Below are 17,709 nucleotides of genomic sequence, written 5' to 3' on the forward strand. Positions count from 1 at the left end.
TTGCTTACATAAATATTTATTCTATTATTAAATATTACGCATTGTGTTGAACTTTTTTTTTTTTCTTTGTTAGGTGTTAAGAACTCGCCATGAACTGCAAATTCAGGATATTAAATCCTGTATTTGTATATATATAAACTTTGTGCTTAAAGAAAGATATCCATCCAGCTTTAAAACGACTTGGGGGTCAGTAGCAACTATAATAGACCATTTCTATTATTGAAAAATGTATCAATTGTGGGCTTCATATAATTGTGGGAAACTATAGGCTATTAAACGTTTTTTTAAGATGTTTAAAACTAGCATTCGATTTAAAACACTCTGACATAAAACGTTATGTGTTTTATTATTTTTCCTCCAAATTAAATATTTTTAAATAGACTATTGGTAGCTTTGTTCAAAGACTAAGGAATAATGTTTTACTATGTGTTTAAACGTATTGGACACAAATGACGTCCATCACTAATCCCCACCTCTAACATTTAAGGATTGGTGTTTCCATTTACGCATCATTTATATTCAGATTCATTTAAAAGAATCGGTTCGTTCGAGCATCGCATTCAACAGGACTGTTCGATTCATCACTCAAATGTGTTGCCAGACGCCCACACGTATGTTTAAAAGTTGATTTTTTTGCGGTTAAATAAATATTGGGAAATACTTAATACGTTTTGGTTCAAAAACAAACAAATATGTTGTTGTTTGTTTTGCCCGTAGTAGTTAAGTTCTATTGAATCACTCACTGTCAGTGTAAGACTGACCAATGTTGAGATATACTTTCCTTCCGCTTAGAAAAATGTGGGCTTGTGCGTGATTCCAACATGTTTAACTATCAAAAAATTGTCGATGTTATTTTTGTAAACATCTTGTGAATCGGTTCGACCAGATCATCAAATTGAATCAATTTTAAACGATTCATTCGCGAATCGGACGTCACGAGTTTGTATAGACTTTGTAATATGGCGGCTGATCACATCAGTGACTTGGCTGACATGGAAAACTTACGTCCTGCCTTTTGCAGCGATAAATACTCGTTGCTTGTTATCGTTGGACAGCCCGGAACGACTGGATTTATTGATTTACTCGCGTCAGAGATTGAGAGAGGTAAAGATTTTTTTGAAAAGCCTTTGTAGGTCGGAATTCAATCAGAGCCGGTCATGCGCTCCATTATCCGACACTCCCCGTGTAAAGATAAGAAACGGCAGTGTAACATCTAAGTATCGCGAGAGCAAGTATAGAGCAAACCTTAGATTCGCCCTCGCGATTATTGATGTCATACGGTGATGGGTTTGCGCAGCGATATACAAATATTCTATAATATAAGAATCTGCACTTCAAATATCTGCTTGCTTGTTTAAACTTTTAATAACTCGACTGTACTGAACTGTAGTACGTTTGACATGAATTCCATGGTGGGAAATTGATCAATTATTTTACTATTTGTTTTAAGTCTCTTGAAAGTTGAAATGGAATGAATGTAACCATGTAAATATAGAGGGAATTATCTAAAAATATAAAAAGTATAAATATAAATATAAAAGTCCCTTTTATATGCCTGAATATGGCCTGGCACAAGATGATCAGAGATACAGCATTCACATTTACTGTTAAACTGGACCGATCAGCCTTTTTTCATGGTAGATGTTGTGTTAAAGGCATTAAACAAATGTGAAGAAATTTTCAAAGGTTTATTTTTTCTCTTAGCAGATGGTGAAAGGGAGTATGCCTACAGAATAAAGATAACTATATGAGAAGTTTGATTTGACACTAATAGTTTATGTATAGCCTTTCCTCACACAAGTATTCCCTTAATTTTTTGTCTTTCCTTTTGTATTAAATATGTAAGATATGACATTGTTTTTGTTGTATTCATACTAGGATCACAATCCAGAAACAACTGGACATAAAAAATGCAGCTCATGTAATTCAACATATGACATCCCTGTACTGGCCGCTGTTTATCTGAGCGTGCCTTCCTCAAATCTAGAGCTAGGGCAAATAACTGTTATGAAGTAGATAAAACAGTCACGTTTTCTCAGTTGTCTAGCTAGTAGCAATGAATAGCCTAAGCAATTAATTTGCCACTATCCTTGTGTTTGCAGACCCCTTTGTTGTGCTGGTTTGAGCAATTTAAAACTTTGTCTTCATTGTGTGTGAAGCCACATGTCCTGCTTAATTAACTTTAATTAACTTGCTTCTGTCGCTGTATTTATCTATTTTATTTTTATCATTAGTTTTTGTCAGTGCTTGAAGTGGTAAGAAAAATGTTATTACCACATTTGAAGTTTCTAGAATGAAAAAAAAATATTTGGACATTGCTAGTACAACATTTATTTACTCAATGAACCATTTGCCAAACAACTGATTTAATAATGTTAAATGCAAATTTGACCAAAAAGTAATTTTTAATTAAATTGAAGTTTAGTACAACGGGGCTGAATGGTTTTCTCTTTCTCTACTGCTTGTGTATGCTCCGCTGTATCTCTGAGATGTACCTTTTCTAACTGGTAGGGATGGGGTGTCGACTTCAAAAGTCGATTCCTCGACTCTAAATGTCCCTAAAGTCGGAATCGACTCAAAGACCGGGATCGACTCTCAATGACTCCTTTTTCGACTCCGTAAACCTTAATGTTGTCATTGACTCAAATTGGTTCAATTGTCTTCGTGATTAGCGCATCGCAATGAAAAACAAACATGTTTTAAAGTAAAAGTAATATCTCCACTCTCTCTCTCCCTGACTGTACACGTTTACATCCGATCAAAAACACTACTGCTGCACTACTACTGGTACTCAAAAAAAGCTCACGGAATATTTCCAAAAATACCGAAATAGTTACCTGAACTATGGTTTTATTTTGTTTTCTCATAGCAAAGAGTCCCTGCCACAGTGCATTATCTGTGCTAAAGTGCTTGCTAACGAATGCATGACGCCGTCCAAACTAATGAGAAATTTACAGACAACTCATCCTCAATACGGGGACAAAACGTAAATTTTTGGAGCGCAAGGCAAAATAATTGACACCCTCCCAAAATGAGATGTGGGAAGTCACAGCTAACAGACAAGAAACTTTTTTAATAATATTTTATACAGTTGCTGAAAAAAATCGGCAATAAAAATAAGGCCAATTTATCGGCTACTTCTATAGGCTTACATTTTTTTAATACATATGACCTACTGATGATTTGGTCATTGTATACATAAATATAATAAAGGCATATAAAAAATATATTATTTGTGCATAAACAAATCTTCTTATAGTAATAAACACGCCGTTTGTTTGAAAAAATTTTTTTTGTCATCCTTGCTGCAAGCTTACGAGAGCGATAATATCATTGTATGTGTAGGGGGGCCCTAAAATATTTTCTTGGGAAAAACTGGGTCGCAGACAAAAAAAGGTTGACGACCACTGCTCTAAACAGCAGGCATTGTTCTTTATTTCCAAAAAGGTAATGGTCTCGCTTTTGTTGAACTTTTTATTAGCACTTTCTGTATGACATATGGCTTATTGCTCCCTGAACTCTCTGTAAGACTTTTTGGATAATAGCGTTTGCTAAATGATTAAATGTAAACGTAAAGAGCCGGAGCAAGGTTACCAAGGTATTTAGCACAGACCACTGACTTACCGCTTTTCTTAGGAATAAAATGACACCCTTTGACATAATTATAATTCTCATGGGGTGAAAATGAGGTAACAATAAATGTAGCTATCTACTTACAATAAATGTAGCTATCCATTAACTTTTATTTAGTGTAACAATCATTTGTGAACATTCATTGAATAAGCGTATGATATGCTAGACTAATGACTTTAAATGTCATTTATTGCAGGGAAATTTATTTACCTACCTTTTTGAACTGGCATTTGGTAATTGAGTATTTTTATTGCTTTTTAACAAGCTAAAGCTACTGGTGTCGTTTGTATATTTATAGAAAAGTTTGGTTCGAACATGAGAACTCTGATTAAAAATAAATGTATCATGTATTTATCGTGTTTTATTGTGTAAGTTAGCTGTATTTTTTTGTTATTATGGCTTAAATCAAAACAAACCAATGGCAGCTTGCATGATTTTGATTGGAATTCACAATAAAAACATGATTTTTTTAACCAAACTCTTCATATATTTATAATCTATACAGAATATTTTTCTTTTTAAATTGCCTCTGATTTTGTTGTGAAGCACATTGGTCAACTGCTGTTGTGTTTAATTGTGCTATAGGAATAAATGACATATGTTATGACAGTTAACTAAATATGGAATAAAGTAAATGTATAAAAAAAATGTTTAGGTGTGCAGGCTATGATGTAGGGCTGCACAATAAATTGCTATTGATTAGCACTATATTGCATAAATCGTTGCAGACAACCACCAAATTGCTTGTGGTTCATTTTCGATTTATCATGCAGCCCTAATAGGAAGAATTTACATTTTGCTCAAATTTATTGCAGTGTGACTAGTTTTTATTTTTGTATAGGTATACGCCTGTGGGATGTTGACCTGGCTGCTTGCAATCTAGATGAACAACTTAAACTGTTTATTTCAAGGCACTCTGCTTTCGTCTCGGAGGACCTCAAAGGTAAGAAACAAATGATGTTTATTGTTTTCTTCAAAACTTGCAAAATTGTGGCCACGTGGAATTTGTATTTTTGCATTTGTTGTTATGGGGAAATCTTTTGGCACTGATAATATCCTTTGTCTTTCACTTTGGCAAAGGACTGGAGCTTTAAAAAATATATTTTTTTTTCCACCTTAATTTACCTTAATTTTTTATTTATATTTTTTTCTTTCTGTGAATTGCTAGCAATATTTCTCCAAATTTCAAATAAAAATATTGTTTCTATTTGCAGAAAATGAAAACTGGAGAAACATGTCAAAATAACAGAAAAGATGCTCTGTATTTTTTCTGACCTCAAAATCTGCTCTAGTCATGCTGTCAATCTTTCCACATTGTTGTTGGATGAGTTTGTCACTCCTGAGGTTTGATTTTGTTGAAATTCACTGGACTGGCCACAATACATCTAGAAAAGCAGATTTAATGAAAATTTGGATTGGTCCCTTAATTTTTTATACAAACATGATGTATATTTTATACAAACATGTTGCCAATGTAAAGCGCCAGCTCCTCAAGTCTTAACCTGTCTTTCCTCATCTTCTAGCCTGTTTACCAGTCCAATCTTATTCTTACGCCATAAAAGTATTCCCTTAAAGTTAACATGTATTTCTTTAACTATAACTGTCATGTGTGGTATCATTTGAAAGCTTAGAGTCTCTAGTTTCTAGAAGTGCACGATTTTGGCATTTATCGTTCAAAAAATAATTTATTTAGGCTGAAATTCATCCTATCTAATCCTGATCCTCCGATCAGGATTTTTAGGGCCGATCCTAGGTCACTAAAAGCTTAATCATCCGATCACCGATTACAGGAGCTATTTGAAGAAGCTTTCTCAGTAGCATTATTTATTAAACTATATTTAACAACAATGTATATCAAATATTCAAATTAAGAGAAGGGAAAGTCTCGTGAATTGACAATTTAATATTGGCAAGTAACATATTTACATAACATAGCAGCCTATGATACGAGTCGCAGAAAATCTTCGTCTTCCACAATATTTAGTGGATGATGATCAAAGAAAATGTATTGCATTGTTTTATCTGATATTTCTTTATGCTTCTAACTAGGGCTGTCACGATTAGGAAATTTGGCTTACGGTTAATTGTCTAATAAATCATTGCGAATATGACCAGTAATTGTCTGTTTAAGGGCTTTGACATTTTATTCTAATACAATTTTGATTCGGCTTTGAAACAGCCATATTGTTCTGAATATGAGACTGTTTTATTTTATAAAAAAAATGTGGTCATCATTTATTTGAGGTCTATAATGTCAATAATACAACCGCCAAATACGTGTAAAACAAGTTTTTTTCAGGAGTGTATTGAAGCCACCTTTAAAATGCTATCAGTCATAGAAAGCTGCTAGTCTATTTTTTTCTCGCTTGCAATACTACAGTAAAATGTTTCTTCTATGTTAATGAAATTTTGGTAGGCTGGTTAACACATTGACTTAAATAATATTAAATTGTACTACAGGTTTTTTTATTGTACATGCTTTAAAGTGATTGTTGGTACATTTTACCAGTATTATCATACTATAGTTACAATATATACACTAAAATATGCAATATGCAGTCCCTGTGGCTTCCCCTTGGGTTTTCTATAGAGATGCGCAATATGTGGCCCAATCTGTTGTGGCATAGTGTGTTAACATTGGTTTGCTTTGTAACTGTAGTCCCAACTGCCTTAAAATCATTTACAAGCAACTTCCGTGTAGTTTTGGACTGATCATCTTTACTCTATTGGGAAAATCTTGCAGGTAGCTCAGTGGAAAGAGCATGGCTCTAACAACACCAAGATTGTGGGTTCGATCCCAGGTGATTGCACATACTTACAAACAAATGTATAGGATAATGCAATGCAGGTCGCTTTGGATAAAAGTGTCTGCCAAATGCATAAATGTAAATGTATTTATAAATATTGCTCTTGACCTTGGTGGTGGAGAGGTTGAAATGACAGGTACAGATTCTGTACATTAACATAACATAAGCTGACATTAGAAGTACTAAGCAGGAAAACTTTCAAAATCAGCAGAGGATCAAATAATTATTTTCCTCTCTGTAAAACAAATGTGTTTTTCTTTGGTTTTGTCAAAACTTCATACAAATGCTCACCTCCAGTTTAAATGAATGTCTTTCAGTTTCAATGTCTTTCAGTGTCTTTCATTTGCTTCGGTTAAGTTCAATTTCTTTTCTTTTACAAAATATGCAGTCTCCTCCAAACTGACATTCATAATTTAATTGAAACAGTAATTTATTTCACTAATGTACCTTTTTCAATTGCCATTGACTTTATTCTAGGGCTTATTCTAAGTCTTTATAATTATTTATATACTTAACGCAGCTATTCAATTATAAATAGAAAACTGAATAATTGCAAAGCTCTTGTACTTGTCAGAGTTGACCAAAATCCATATGCATGTGGAGATGTAAAAGGTTCTGATTAGGTTCAGAAAGTTTGCCTGCTGAAGTACGGTTTTGGGCCTGGCAGCATCTGGCTGGTCCAGGTGACCGACATATGTTAAGGATGTACTCTCACTTGTCCCGGTTGCTCTCAACTATGCCCGAGCGCGATTATCCACAATCCCCCACTGGACAGTGCTCACATTGCTCTTTAACATCCACACCCGGGCACGCTTTCATTATTACGATGCGACTGCTTCGAAGCAAACGTAAACAAAGCGATCTCTCTCAGCACAAAGGAAGCCATCGCAATGTTCAGTTTGGGGCTTATTAGAGGTATTTAAATTCATGCGTGCGCTGCATAGACTTACGATATGTCATACGAGACCGATACGACAGTAAACGGCACATTATGCTTTAAATCACCCTCTCATACTTTATTATTGTAAAACCTATCATTACACACATTAGATTATGTTTGACAAACCTGGAGTAGTTTTGGGTGCAATGACACACGCATGCACGTGTAGACTTACAACCATTCATTTAAAGCTGTAAACTCATATGTAATGTTGCCTTCAGGCCATGAAGTTCGATTGGCTGGCTGAATATCCAGTGATGGATGATAGGACTCTATGTGGCACACTATGCCACAAAACTTAATTTTTCGGCACATTTTGTAATGGTTAAAAATAATTTTCAGTTCTAACTGTTGTTCTGCACTGTGGGATTCTGAATTTGATTGTTACCAGTTTGGCTGCAATGCTTGCCTCTAATTTTAGGGTGCAGTATTTTGGGACTATATAGTTAACCTTTATCTATCCACAGGACAAAAGACACTTCAGCACAGCGGAGATGTTCTTGAGACCCAGGTGGTGGTTAACCCATCTCATGCTTTGGTGTGCTCAGAAGTATGTGATATGTATTGTTTGCAATATACTGATGAAAATTATGAACATACACTTGGATAGTATTTTTGCTTTTTAACTTTACCTGAAGACAGATTTAAAGGCCACTCTGTTGAAAATCAAGTTTTAATGTTGTTTATGTCTATGCGGTGTTTTTAAAATTCTTTAGGATAAACCATGTGTATATTCATCATTTTAACCATTTAAGAAATGCAGTTTGAAACTGCCTTCTGTTTATTACATCATAACCCTGTAACCAATCAAGTTAACAGATTTGAGCCATAGCGTTCATGCTGTTTCAGCTCTGCTTCTGCAACATGAGCACACACTGCATTCACATCAAATGAGGCATCTATGTACCTATAATCACTGTCCGAACTCATACTATTGAATGGAGGTAGGGAACTAATTTGCATATACACAAACAAATGAAGCGAGGGTGTAGAGTTACATTAAAGCCATTTTAAGGCATGAAGAAATTATCACAGGAAAAACATACATATGCTATGTTAATGCTTGAGATGAGTTTGCAAATGCCACGCGACTTTAAATCTTTTTATAAGGGACATTATTTAATGATTTATGTTTAAATTGTTTAATATTGGTTTTGTACTATAAAACACAAGCAGCCTATATTCCAGTACAGTTTTGTTTTTCATATTTGAGTGACGTTTTCCCATCTTTAATCCATGTAAACAATGGAATATTCATACATTTCTCAAACTACTTTTACTCTTGATTTTTTGTACAATAACTCTTCCAATCCTTTTAATTATAATTAAAATAAATTAGACGTTAATGTAAGGGCTAAGCTGTGGTTTTCTTGAATTGTGGTATTCATTTATTATCATATTTTTATTAACAATATTTTTATAGGAGAGGGTTTCATGTGTTTATTTTTACAGGTTCGTCGTCTTGTTTCTGATGCATCTCTTCACAAGCTGTTAATTCTAGCAGGACAGTCTGTGGAAGATACTGGCGACCTTGTGTTGCAAACAGGGTCATTTTCACTTAATGACTTCATTCAGATATTGACAGATGAAGAGGTAAGTCCATTATTTCTACTAAAATTATCTGTGTATACATATAGGCAGTGTGCAGTCACGTGGTGTTTATGGCGCGCAGCAAGTGATTTTCCTCCATAGGAATTCACTATCACAAACGGCCACATAATTTGGTTTCTTTATAATGAACTTTAATGAAGAACAAACTTCACGTGAGACTATTCTTCTTCCTGAAATAATTGCTTGTTCTTTTAACAGTAGCTAGTGTTTATTTTATATATAGCGATTACGTAGACTACGAAATTACGTTGATTTTCCGGGAATGCGGCGATGCGTCTCACTCATTACGTTCAATCATTTGAAATGATGGCGGCTTCAGCTCCAGGACATGCGGACAATCAGGCGTTATACCAAACAGTCAGACCGCATTCAAAAGTGTGGGAATATTTTTAGCAGAGACCAAATAAAACTGTGCTCTGCACACTGTGTAAAACTGAAATGGCATACAACAGCAGCACTATGTCTATGCATGAATATCTTAAAAGAAAACATCCTGGGATAATGGCCCCCACAGTGCTAACAGGAACATTCAACATGTCAACATCCCACTAAGAAAATCCCCTTACTGATAAAAATGCTGATGTGTCAAATACTTATTTTCCCCGCTGTACATGCAAAGATAGAAGGCTTCAATATTCTTTCTGTTTTGTTGTGGCCACCGCCCTGTTGTGGGGATGCTGTGAGATTCATTTTGAAAGCAAAACTACTGTGTTGGGTCTTCTAAAAGAGGACACAGTTAGATTTTTTTTATTTTACAACACCGTTTCAAAACAGAACAATCCGAGCATTAACAACTTAACTTTTTCTCAAAAGTTTGCCGCTTCTGACTCTGTAACTATGTTTTCATCATTTATTAAAGAATCTGGTACTGGCTATTCAAACGTGAGTTTTTTTTGTCGTTCCTATGAACACAAATGCAAAAACAATTTGTTTACATCGTATCCTCTGATTGTTCTCCCTTGCGCCACTATGCAAATGAAACAAAGACAATATAAGTCATCATATACAGTAGCTATGTCCCCACTGAATGCAACAGATGCCTCATTTATAATATGTTTTATTGTCTTTGTCGTGTTGCGTCAAGGCACAGCCTCACAGGCTTGCTCAAGAAGTTACCGCTCAAGCTCACACTTTACCGATGACATTACCACCTGTCAATATGCCTTGGAAGCAGATGTTCTGAATATGTTAAAAGGCGTAACATTTCGGCCACATGCGGTTATTCGGCCAATAACAATGCACTGGGTAGCTGGACAATCAGAGCACACCAAGCTTTTCAGAATGATGAGCTTTGTTAAATTTGGTGTGTAAGTGGGTAAACGGACTGTATTGCACCAAATACAGACAATAATGTTTGTTTTAGCCATGTCTTATGACCCCTTTAACATTTTGCTGTATATCTTTTAATGTTTTGTTTTCTGATATAGATTGGAGATCTTTTGAGCTCTGCTGCCCCAAGTCAAAAAGCCAGCCTGACTCTGAGTTGCCCCAGATATGGCTTGTGGAGAAGTTCGCTGTTAGAAAAGCATAAATTGCAAGAAATTATAGGAATTAAAACCAACCCTCCATTGGTCCATCCAGAGATGGAGGGACTTCAGGAGTTCACAGAGTATCTGTCAGAGTCTCTCGAACCTCAATCACCATTTGATTTGCTTTTGCGGCCCAGTACAGTTGGCCTTCTGAAACTGTCCCGTCCATGCTGCTATGTGTTTCCAGGAGGAAGAGGTGACTGTGCTTTTTTTGCTGTAAATGGTTTCAATGTCTTGGTCAATGGCGGGTCTGATCCAAGGTCCTGTTTCTGGAAATTGGTGAGACATCTAGATCGAATTGACTCTGTATTGCTTACTCATGTTGGTGTGGATAATCTGCCTGGTATAAACAGCCTGCTTCACAGAAAAGTGTCTAAGCAGGAAGAAAAAGAACTCTGTGAATCACAAAGCAATGAAGATTGGCAAAAGAAACTTGTATCTCCAGAAATCGGGGTTGTATTTTTTAATGCTTCTGAAAGACTTAAAACACTTCATAGTGACCCCATAATGCTTGGAAGTTGTGATAAGGCTGTGTTAACATTACAGCATTTAGAAAAGTTATCGATTTCTCCAGAGCAGCTTAGCCGGTCGGCTGGTTCTACTATTGAGCCAGTAATCCTTTTTCAGAAGATGGGTGTAGGTCGACTAGAGCTTTATGTTCTCAATCCGGTCAAAGGTAGCAAAGAATTTGAGGTGTTCTTGCAAACTTGGCCTGATGTAAAAAGTTCAGACATCCCCTTAAACAGTACAGTGTCGATATGTGCTCTGTTGGTCTGGCATCCAGCTAATATTCATGAAAAGTTGATCCGTGTTCTATTTTCTGGGTGCACACCAGAGTCGAAAATCTTTGAGGGGTTGGAGAGGCTGAAGCATCTAGACTTCCTCAAACACCCGTTGGTTAGTTTAAAGGACCTTGAGTTAAAAAAACTGGATTATCAACCAAAGCATGCAGAGAGCAAGGAAAGTCTTAAGAGCATTTCCAAAGAATCCAGACCAGTTTGTGTCTCACTCAAAGAAAAATCATGCAAAATGGATTTGAAAAAGCAAGAGAATAAAGGCAAGAACAGATGCAACAATGATACTGTTCACAAAGATGGAAAAGAGAGTGGAGAGAAAGCAATGGTAAAAGACAATGTGAAACAAAAACCTCTGAAGCCTGATAAGCAAGTGGTTAAGAAAGAACCGTGTAAGGATGAGAAAGAATTTAGGAGAAAAGAGGAAAGGCAGCCAAAGAAAGAGGACTGTGTTGACAAAAAGAAAGAGCCCTTCAAAAAAGATTCAAGTGCAAAGCCCAAAAAAGACATTAAACCTGATTTTAAAAAGGAGGTCAAGAAGGAGGTCCAGCTGAAAGATAAAGGAACCAAAAGTCTTTGTAAAGATGTTAAGAAAACCACTGGAAATGTGCAAGTTCATGGAGAGTACAGAAAGTTTGTCGGGAAGAATGGCTCAATAAAGAAGGAATTGATCTTCTCTAAAAAGGACACTTTAAACAAATCAAAACAAAAGCCATACAAACATGAAACTAACAATATGAAATCTCCAAGTGAGGGGTCTACATCAAATGACATGGCTGCAGAATTGGAAAACTCAGAGATGGAGTATGAGCCATTTCAGGATGTTGATGACAAACATGATAATTTGAGAAATGAAGGTGCAAATGATTCACAATTAAATTGCTCTGAAACAGGAGAGGAAAGTCCAGAGAAGTTCCGTTGTATGGATGGATTTCCTGGCTCTAACAATGCTATTGGATCTCCAAAATGTGTCAATTTTGTTCTCACACCAACATTGCTTGACAGATGCATAAAAAAGGATAGAGACTCTCTGGAGTTAGTTTCCCCTGATAATACTTCTCAGATGTCTGGTGAGGATACTAAGGAGGGTAACAGGATGGCAAACACTGATGGACATTTAGCAGACAGTGACTCGAAAACAGATATGTCATTACCTCTAAAATCATATTTTAATAAACCCAACACATATGATGGATCAGAGAATTCTCTCTTTGGACCTCAGAGTGATGTACTTTTACATGATGTTGATCTATGCCTGGTTTCACCTTGTGAGTTTAAGCATCACAAATATCCAGAGAAACATCAGGAACTATCTCCTGAGATTGCTGACCAAAGTTCTGGCTTTTCTCAGAAACAGGTAACACTGACGTACCAATGCAGTAATAGTGATAACCAGACACTAGAGGGCCAAGGAATCTCAATGTCCTCACTGATCTCGGTTTATCTCAGTGATCTCAGTGTATCCAAACAAGCCCTTTCAAAGTCCTCATTCAGTGAGTGCATGTGCTGTCTTCAACTATTTAAGCAACATTTTTCATTTAGATTTTTACATTGAATTAAAAGTATAAACATGCTATACATCTGCAAGTTTTTTTTAACCTAGATAATAACTTCTCTTTGCCGGTTCTGTCAGTGCTAATGCAAGTTAAATTTCAGTCTGTTTGGACCTGGCATACCTGCCCTCTGGATTGGCAGCCTCCACTGTTGATGTAGAGTTTTTCCGTCGCCTCCAGTCGTCCTGCTATATAATAAGTGGAGATGAGCCACACAAAGAAAGCATCATGAGATCTATTCTAGACTCTCTTTTAGAAGGGAAAGCTTCCTGGCCAGATGTGCAGGTTAGTTTTGTGAGGTTTCGCAGTTTTTCACAATAACAGAACTTTTTAAAGGTCCGCAAATCCAGGTGTTTTATGCAATGTAAAAATAGTCTGTGGTATCCCCAGAATGTCTCTGTAAAGTTTCAGCACAAAATACACCTCATATCTTTCATTATATTATGTTGAACATGGCCATTTGTGGCTGCAATGGAAAACGCTCCGTTTTTGTGTGTCTCTTTAAATGCGGATGAGCTTCTGCTCCCCTCCCCGTATGCAAAATAGGATGTAGAGCATGTGTGCTTTGGATGACATCAAGAGAAGCAATATGGCGGAAAGCGCAATCACGTCTGTAATGCCCTATCCAACCAAAACCATACACTTACTGCAATAAAATCACCTTTATGCCCTATTCAAAAATACAAATTAAATGGAGAAGACAAAAATATAGATAGAACAACATATGCTAAATGAAATGTTGCCTATTGATGATTAATCATGTGCATGCATATTACTAACAGACATAAACATGGATTTAGGCAAAAACATGCATTCAGAGTAGTTGTATATGACAGCCAGGTATGTAAAGATCAGCAACCAACCAGGTTGTCTTACAAATGCACACTCGGTTTCTATCCGCTCTAAGTATTGTCGCACTTAGGACATACGAGAAAATACTGAACTCTGAGAAAGACACTGCAATAACTTTCTTTCGTTGTAATGATTAAGTTTTACAGAAATGATGTCGGTCACAAGTCCTCTGAACCGATTGGCACGATGCGTTTTACCACTAACATTACGACATAACACCTGGCTTTGGACCAATGTAAAGTCTCAGTTTTAGCTGCAAACATGTAAACAACAGCCACTAATGTGCTAAACACATTATTAAAGAAAGGCAATCTAAAAACGATGTGTAATACTTACATTCTGGAGATGAAGCTTGATCGCGAACAGCTGGTACCGATCCACTCTTGAGAAACATTTTTGTTGTTGTTGATCCGGAAAAAGTAATTTCTTCCCGAACGCTACGTCATCATCGTCCCGCCCGGGACTTTCGATCGTTATAACTCTGGCCCGCCAGGTCTCCTCCCGACAAACCCGGGCTCGTCGGAAAGGTCTCCTCCCGGCCAACTTTATTTTACATCCAACAACAGCACACATTTGTTGCTTCCTGGAGATTTTTGTCACTGGCTAGTTGGCTACATCTGCTCTGGCTGAAAATGGCTGACAGCGTGTCTCTGGCTGAAGGTGGACCTAAGTGCTCATAAGGCGGAGGAGTCTGTGAGCGGTCATGGGCAGGCCTAAACAATGTGACATCAGATTGTTAGGGAATCGCCAACAGCCTGTTTTGTGTCACTGTTGTGGTTTAAAGGAGATGACAAAAAGAAGAAGAGATGGATTTATATAATACAGGGTGTTTCTGCACACATGGTGGCATGGTGGCTTAATTTCAGGAAGATAAACTTCTAAAAGTGCATTTTCTGGGATTGCGGCCCTTTAAAAAACACCTAAATTTTTTTTGTCCAGTACAAGTGTGTTTCGTCCATACAGGTGTATATTCACTTGTCAAATGTGCAAGTGCGCATACTTAGATTTGAGTCAAGGGCTGTCTTAAAATTGGTCTTTAATTTTTCATGTTTTTTAGTCTTACAAATGTAAAAATTATCAGATTTTTTTAATGCTCCCTAGGCTTGTTTTTTAAGGTATAGCTATTTAATTTTGCCTGTTAAAATGATGAACACATTTACAAGAATATGATAAATCACATTGGGTGATTTTCCCGAAATCTTGGTTTCAAGATGCCAAACATGATTTTCTTAAAAACAATCTTTATTTGTCATCTGTACATCTGTTAGAACATTGAATTGTTTTTTTCAGAACATTTAATATTACTTTAAATTACAACATGTAATGCACTGGTTTTGTGTGAATGACCAATTAAAAACATGCTTTACTTCCACTGTCGTCTTAACAGTCTCAAACAAGTGTTGGTTCCCCTCAATAAAACTCCAGGGGGAACAAAAACAAAACCATATACAAGTTTCCAACTAAATTAAAAAGCAGCTTATGTAATTATTATGCTAATAAATAAAATAATGATGCTGAATATTTTAATATCACTAATTGGTTATAAATAAAGATCTTCCTATTATGTTAACTGAGGGCATGCCTTTTTTGTCCCCTAGATTTATAATAAACAAATACATTTATGTACTGCTGAATACAGTAGAAATTCAAGAGATTGTTTACTTGCCGTCCTAAAGCTATACATATACCTTAGCTATACATACCTTAAACATAAGGTTTATATCCAGTGTTTTTTAATAGTGGACTTCATTTTTAGAACAGCTGAGGAAGTTATTCACAACTAATACAAAAGATGCAAACATTCAGTGATTTCCAAGTCTGAAAAACTGGATTTCAGCTCCATGTAGCCTGTTAGATATTTTTTTTTTTTAGGAACAGTTTGCAGCTTTATTATTTCAAAGCAGAGACTTGCACATTGAGGAAGCTAACAAAAGGAAATGCAAACGTGGATTATTAGGATTATTTATACTACATTTGATATGTATTTGATAAAATTTGTGACATAGCCGGGTGCTAATTTAAATCAAATGTAATTATTTGCAGATTCTGCAACAGTACAGTATATGTATAAAACTGTTCACCCTCAGATAAATCACTACAGGCACAAGCATCTCTGTGTGCCAATGGACGAAGCCACAGGTAACATCTCATATAACGGATAACTCGTATAACAGCTAACCTTTATGCGAGACCTTATAAACTCAATAAAAAATTTTAGAATGCCAGTCTTCTCCTTTCAACCGCATAAAACATAATAAAAATCATTAAACTCATTTTATTGTTAAGCGATGAAGTGGAAATATAAATGAACAAACATCATACATACTCTACCAAACAGCCATGAGCCACTCTTAAAACGCTCAGGTACTTTTTGACCGTTACAGAAAGTACATATGGATTTCAACAGATATTTTACTGCATTTTTTTTTCCCTTCACCTTCAGGTTACTCTGATCCCTACATTTGATTCGCGGGCTATGCACGCCTGGTACCAGGAGACCCACGAGAGGCAGAGAGATTTAGCAGTCACAGTCCTGGGGAGCAACAGCACTGTTGTAATGCAAGATGAGACCTTTTCAGCATGCAAAGTGGAGTTTTAAAGGCAACTGCAGAATTATACCCCCTTTTTTACTAAGGCAAATGTCTTCACATCTAAAAGTTGCATGAACAACTTTTTAAAACACAGTTGACCCAAATGCTGATTAACTAGAGCAAGAGGAAGATGCAATTAATTTATTTGTAAAGGGGGTTAGATCGTTTCCAAATCAATTTTATTCTTGTTTTTAGCAGTTTTACATTTGCTTATGTTATTGCGTGTTATTCATTGCATCTTGTGGATGTCCAGGCATGTTAATCAAGTTTCATGACTATTTGGTATGTTTCTGCAGGCATTTTGCCTACATTTTGATGCACCACATATACACTAGTCAGTCTGAAAGAGGTTACCAAACTTAATTGTATGGACGGTGTACAAAATTATACATTTTTTACAGCGCTTATACAGAACGTTTGGCTATTGGCAAGTTAGCGAAAGAATAGAAGTAAAATTAGTTTTGCATGCTTTGTCACATTTTACTAATTTAACAGTTTCTTACTGCAGAGAAAAGCACACTTTTATCTCTGTTTACTTGCATCAGTCTGAAAATATTGAAATATTTTGATGTAATGAAGTACACTTCTGCATTAATCAGAACATACGGTTATTCAGCAGACAGACAGGAAAGACAACAAACACTAAAGAAACATTTCATTCATTTAGTTCATGGCCTTTGGCTGGAGTAGTTGAATAATTCTATATAACACTCAAAAACAAAGCAAAAGCTGGCAAACAAGGTGATCAGTATAGATGAATTAACCTCTATGTACATTGTCATAGGAATGTTCTTATGCACTCCAATCAAATAAAACGTTGTTAATGTAAGTCTGATGTAGCCATGGTCATCAAAATAATTTTAAATGGCACTGTTATAAAACGGTAGAAATGTTTATGTAATTCAAACTTTTTTTATTTATTTTGTGGTAATAAGTAATAAAAATACATGTTTTGGAAGAATTTCATGCATTCATGTGTTCTATCAGTTTTTAGGAGATAAATATTAGAATAGAAGTATATTATTCAAACTATGAAGTCAAATAACGAATTAAAACCAGGTCTTCTGTTGTAACTAAAAAGTACTAAATAATTTAGTACCTTATTAAGAGATTATAGAAAAGGATTTATTACTGAAATTCTAAATTGTTTTTTTAAGTAAAATAAAGTAAAAAAATTTGAGTAGAGTTTGTTTCTGCTGTGCTTTTCTGCTTTCCAAAGTATCCATTGAACGTCAAAAAATCTCATGTAACAAAAGATCAAAAATAAATAGATGGTTGACTACTGTCCAACAAACACCCCAGTCTACCTTCAAACATTTCATCTGCTCTCTTATAGTCTTGGTCCCTTCCATTTTCAAACGGATCGATCATAATACTCCATCTGGTACAAATTAAAAGT

General features: G+C 35.7%; 1 protein-coding gene across 2 annotated transcripts; it reads left to right on the forward strand.

The window, feature by feature from the left end:
* Nucleotides 1-879: 879 nt before the first annotated feature.
* On the forward strand, nt 880-17,271 carry map1sa (microtubule-associated protein 1Sa). 2 transcript variants are annotated; one of them, XM_056759457.1, is made up of 7 exons: nt 945-1,104; nt 4,475-4,576; nt 7,848-7,930; nt 8,833-8,973; nt 10,419-12,807; nt 12,971-13,152; nt 16,163-17,271. In XM_056759457.1, exons 1-7 carry the CDS (start codon nt 960-962, stop codon nt 16,316-16,318), a joined length of 3,198 nt encoding a protein of 1,065 aa, XP_056615435.1. In that variant the 5' UTR covers nt 945-959; the 3' UTR covers nt 16,319-17,271. The 2 variants fall into 2 exon arrangements, with proteins under 2 accessions (XP_056615436.1, XP_056615435.1); XM_056759458.1 differs by lacking the exons at nt 12,971-13,152; nt 16,163-17,271 and having other exon boundaries at nt 880-1,104; nt 10,419-12,582; nt 12,666-12,801.
* Nucleotides 17,272-17,709: the final 438 nt, after the last annotated feature.

This window comes from Triplophysa dalaica, chromosome 10 (assembly GCF_015846415.1).
Source record: "Triplophysa dalaica isolate WHDGS20190420 chromosome 10, ASM1584641v1, whole genome shotgun sequence".
NCBI lineage: Eukaryota > Metazoa > Chordata > Actinopteri > Cypriniformes > Nemacheilidae > Triplophysa > Triplophysa dalaica.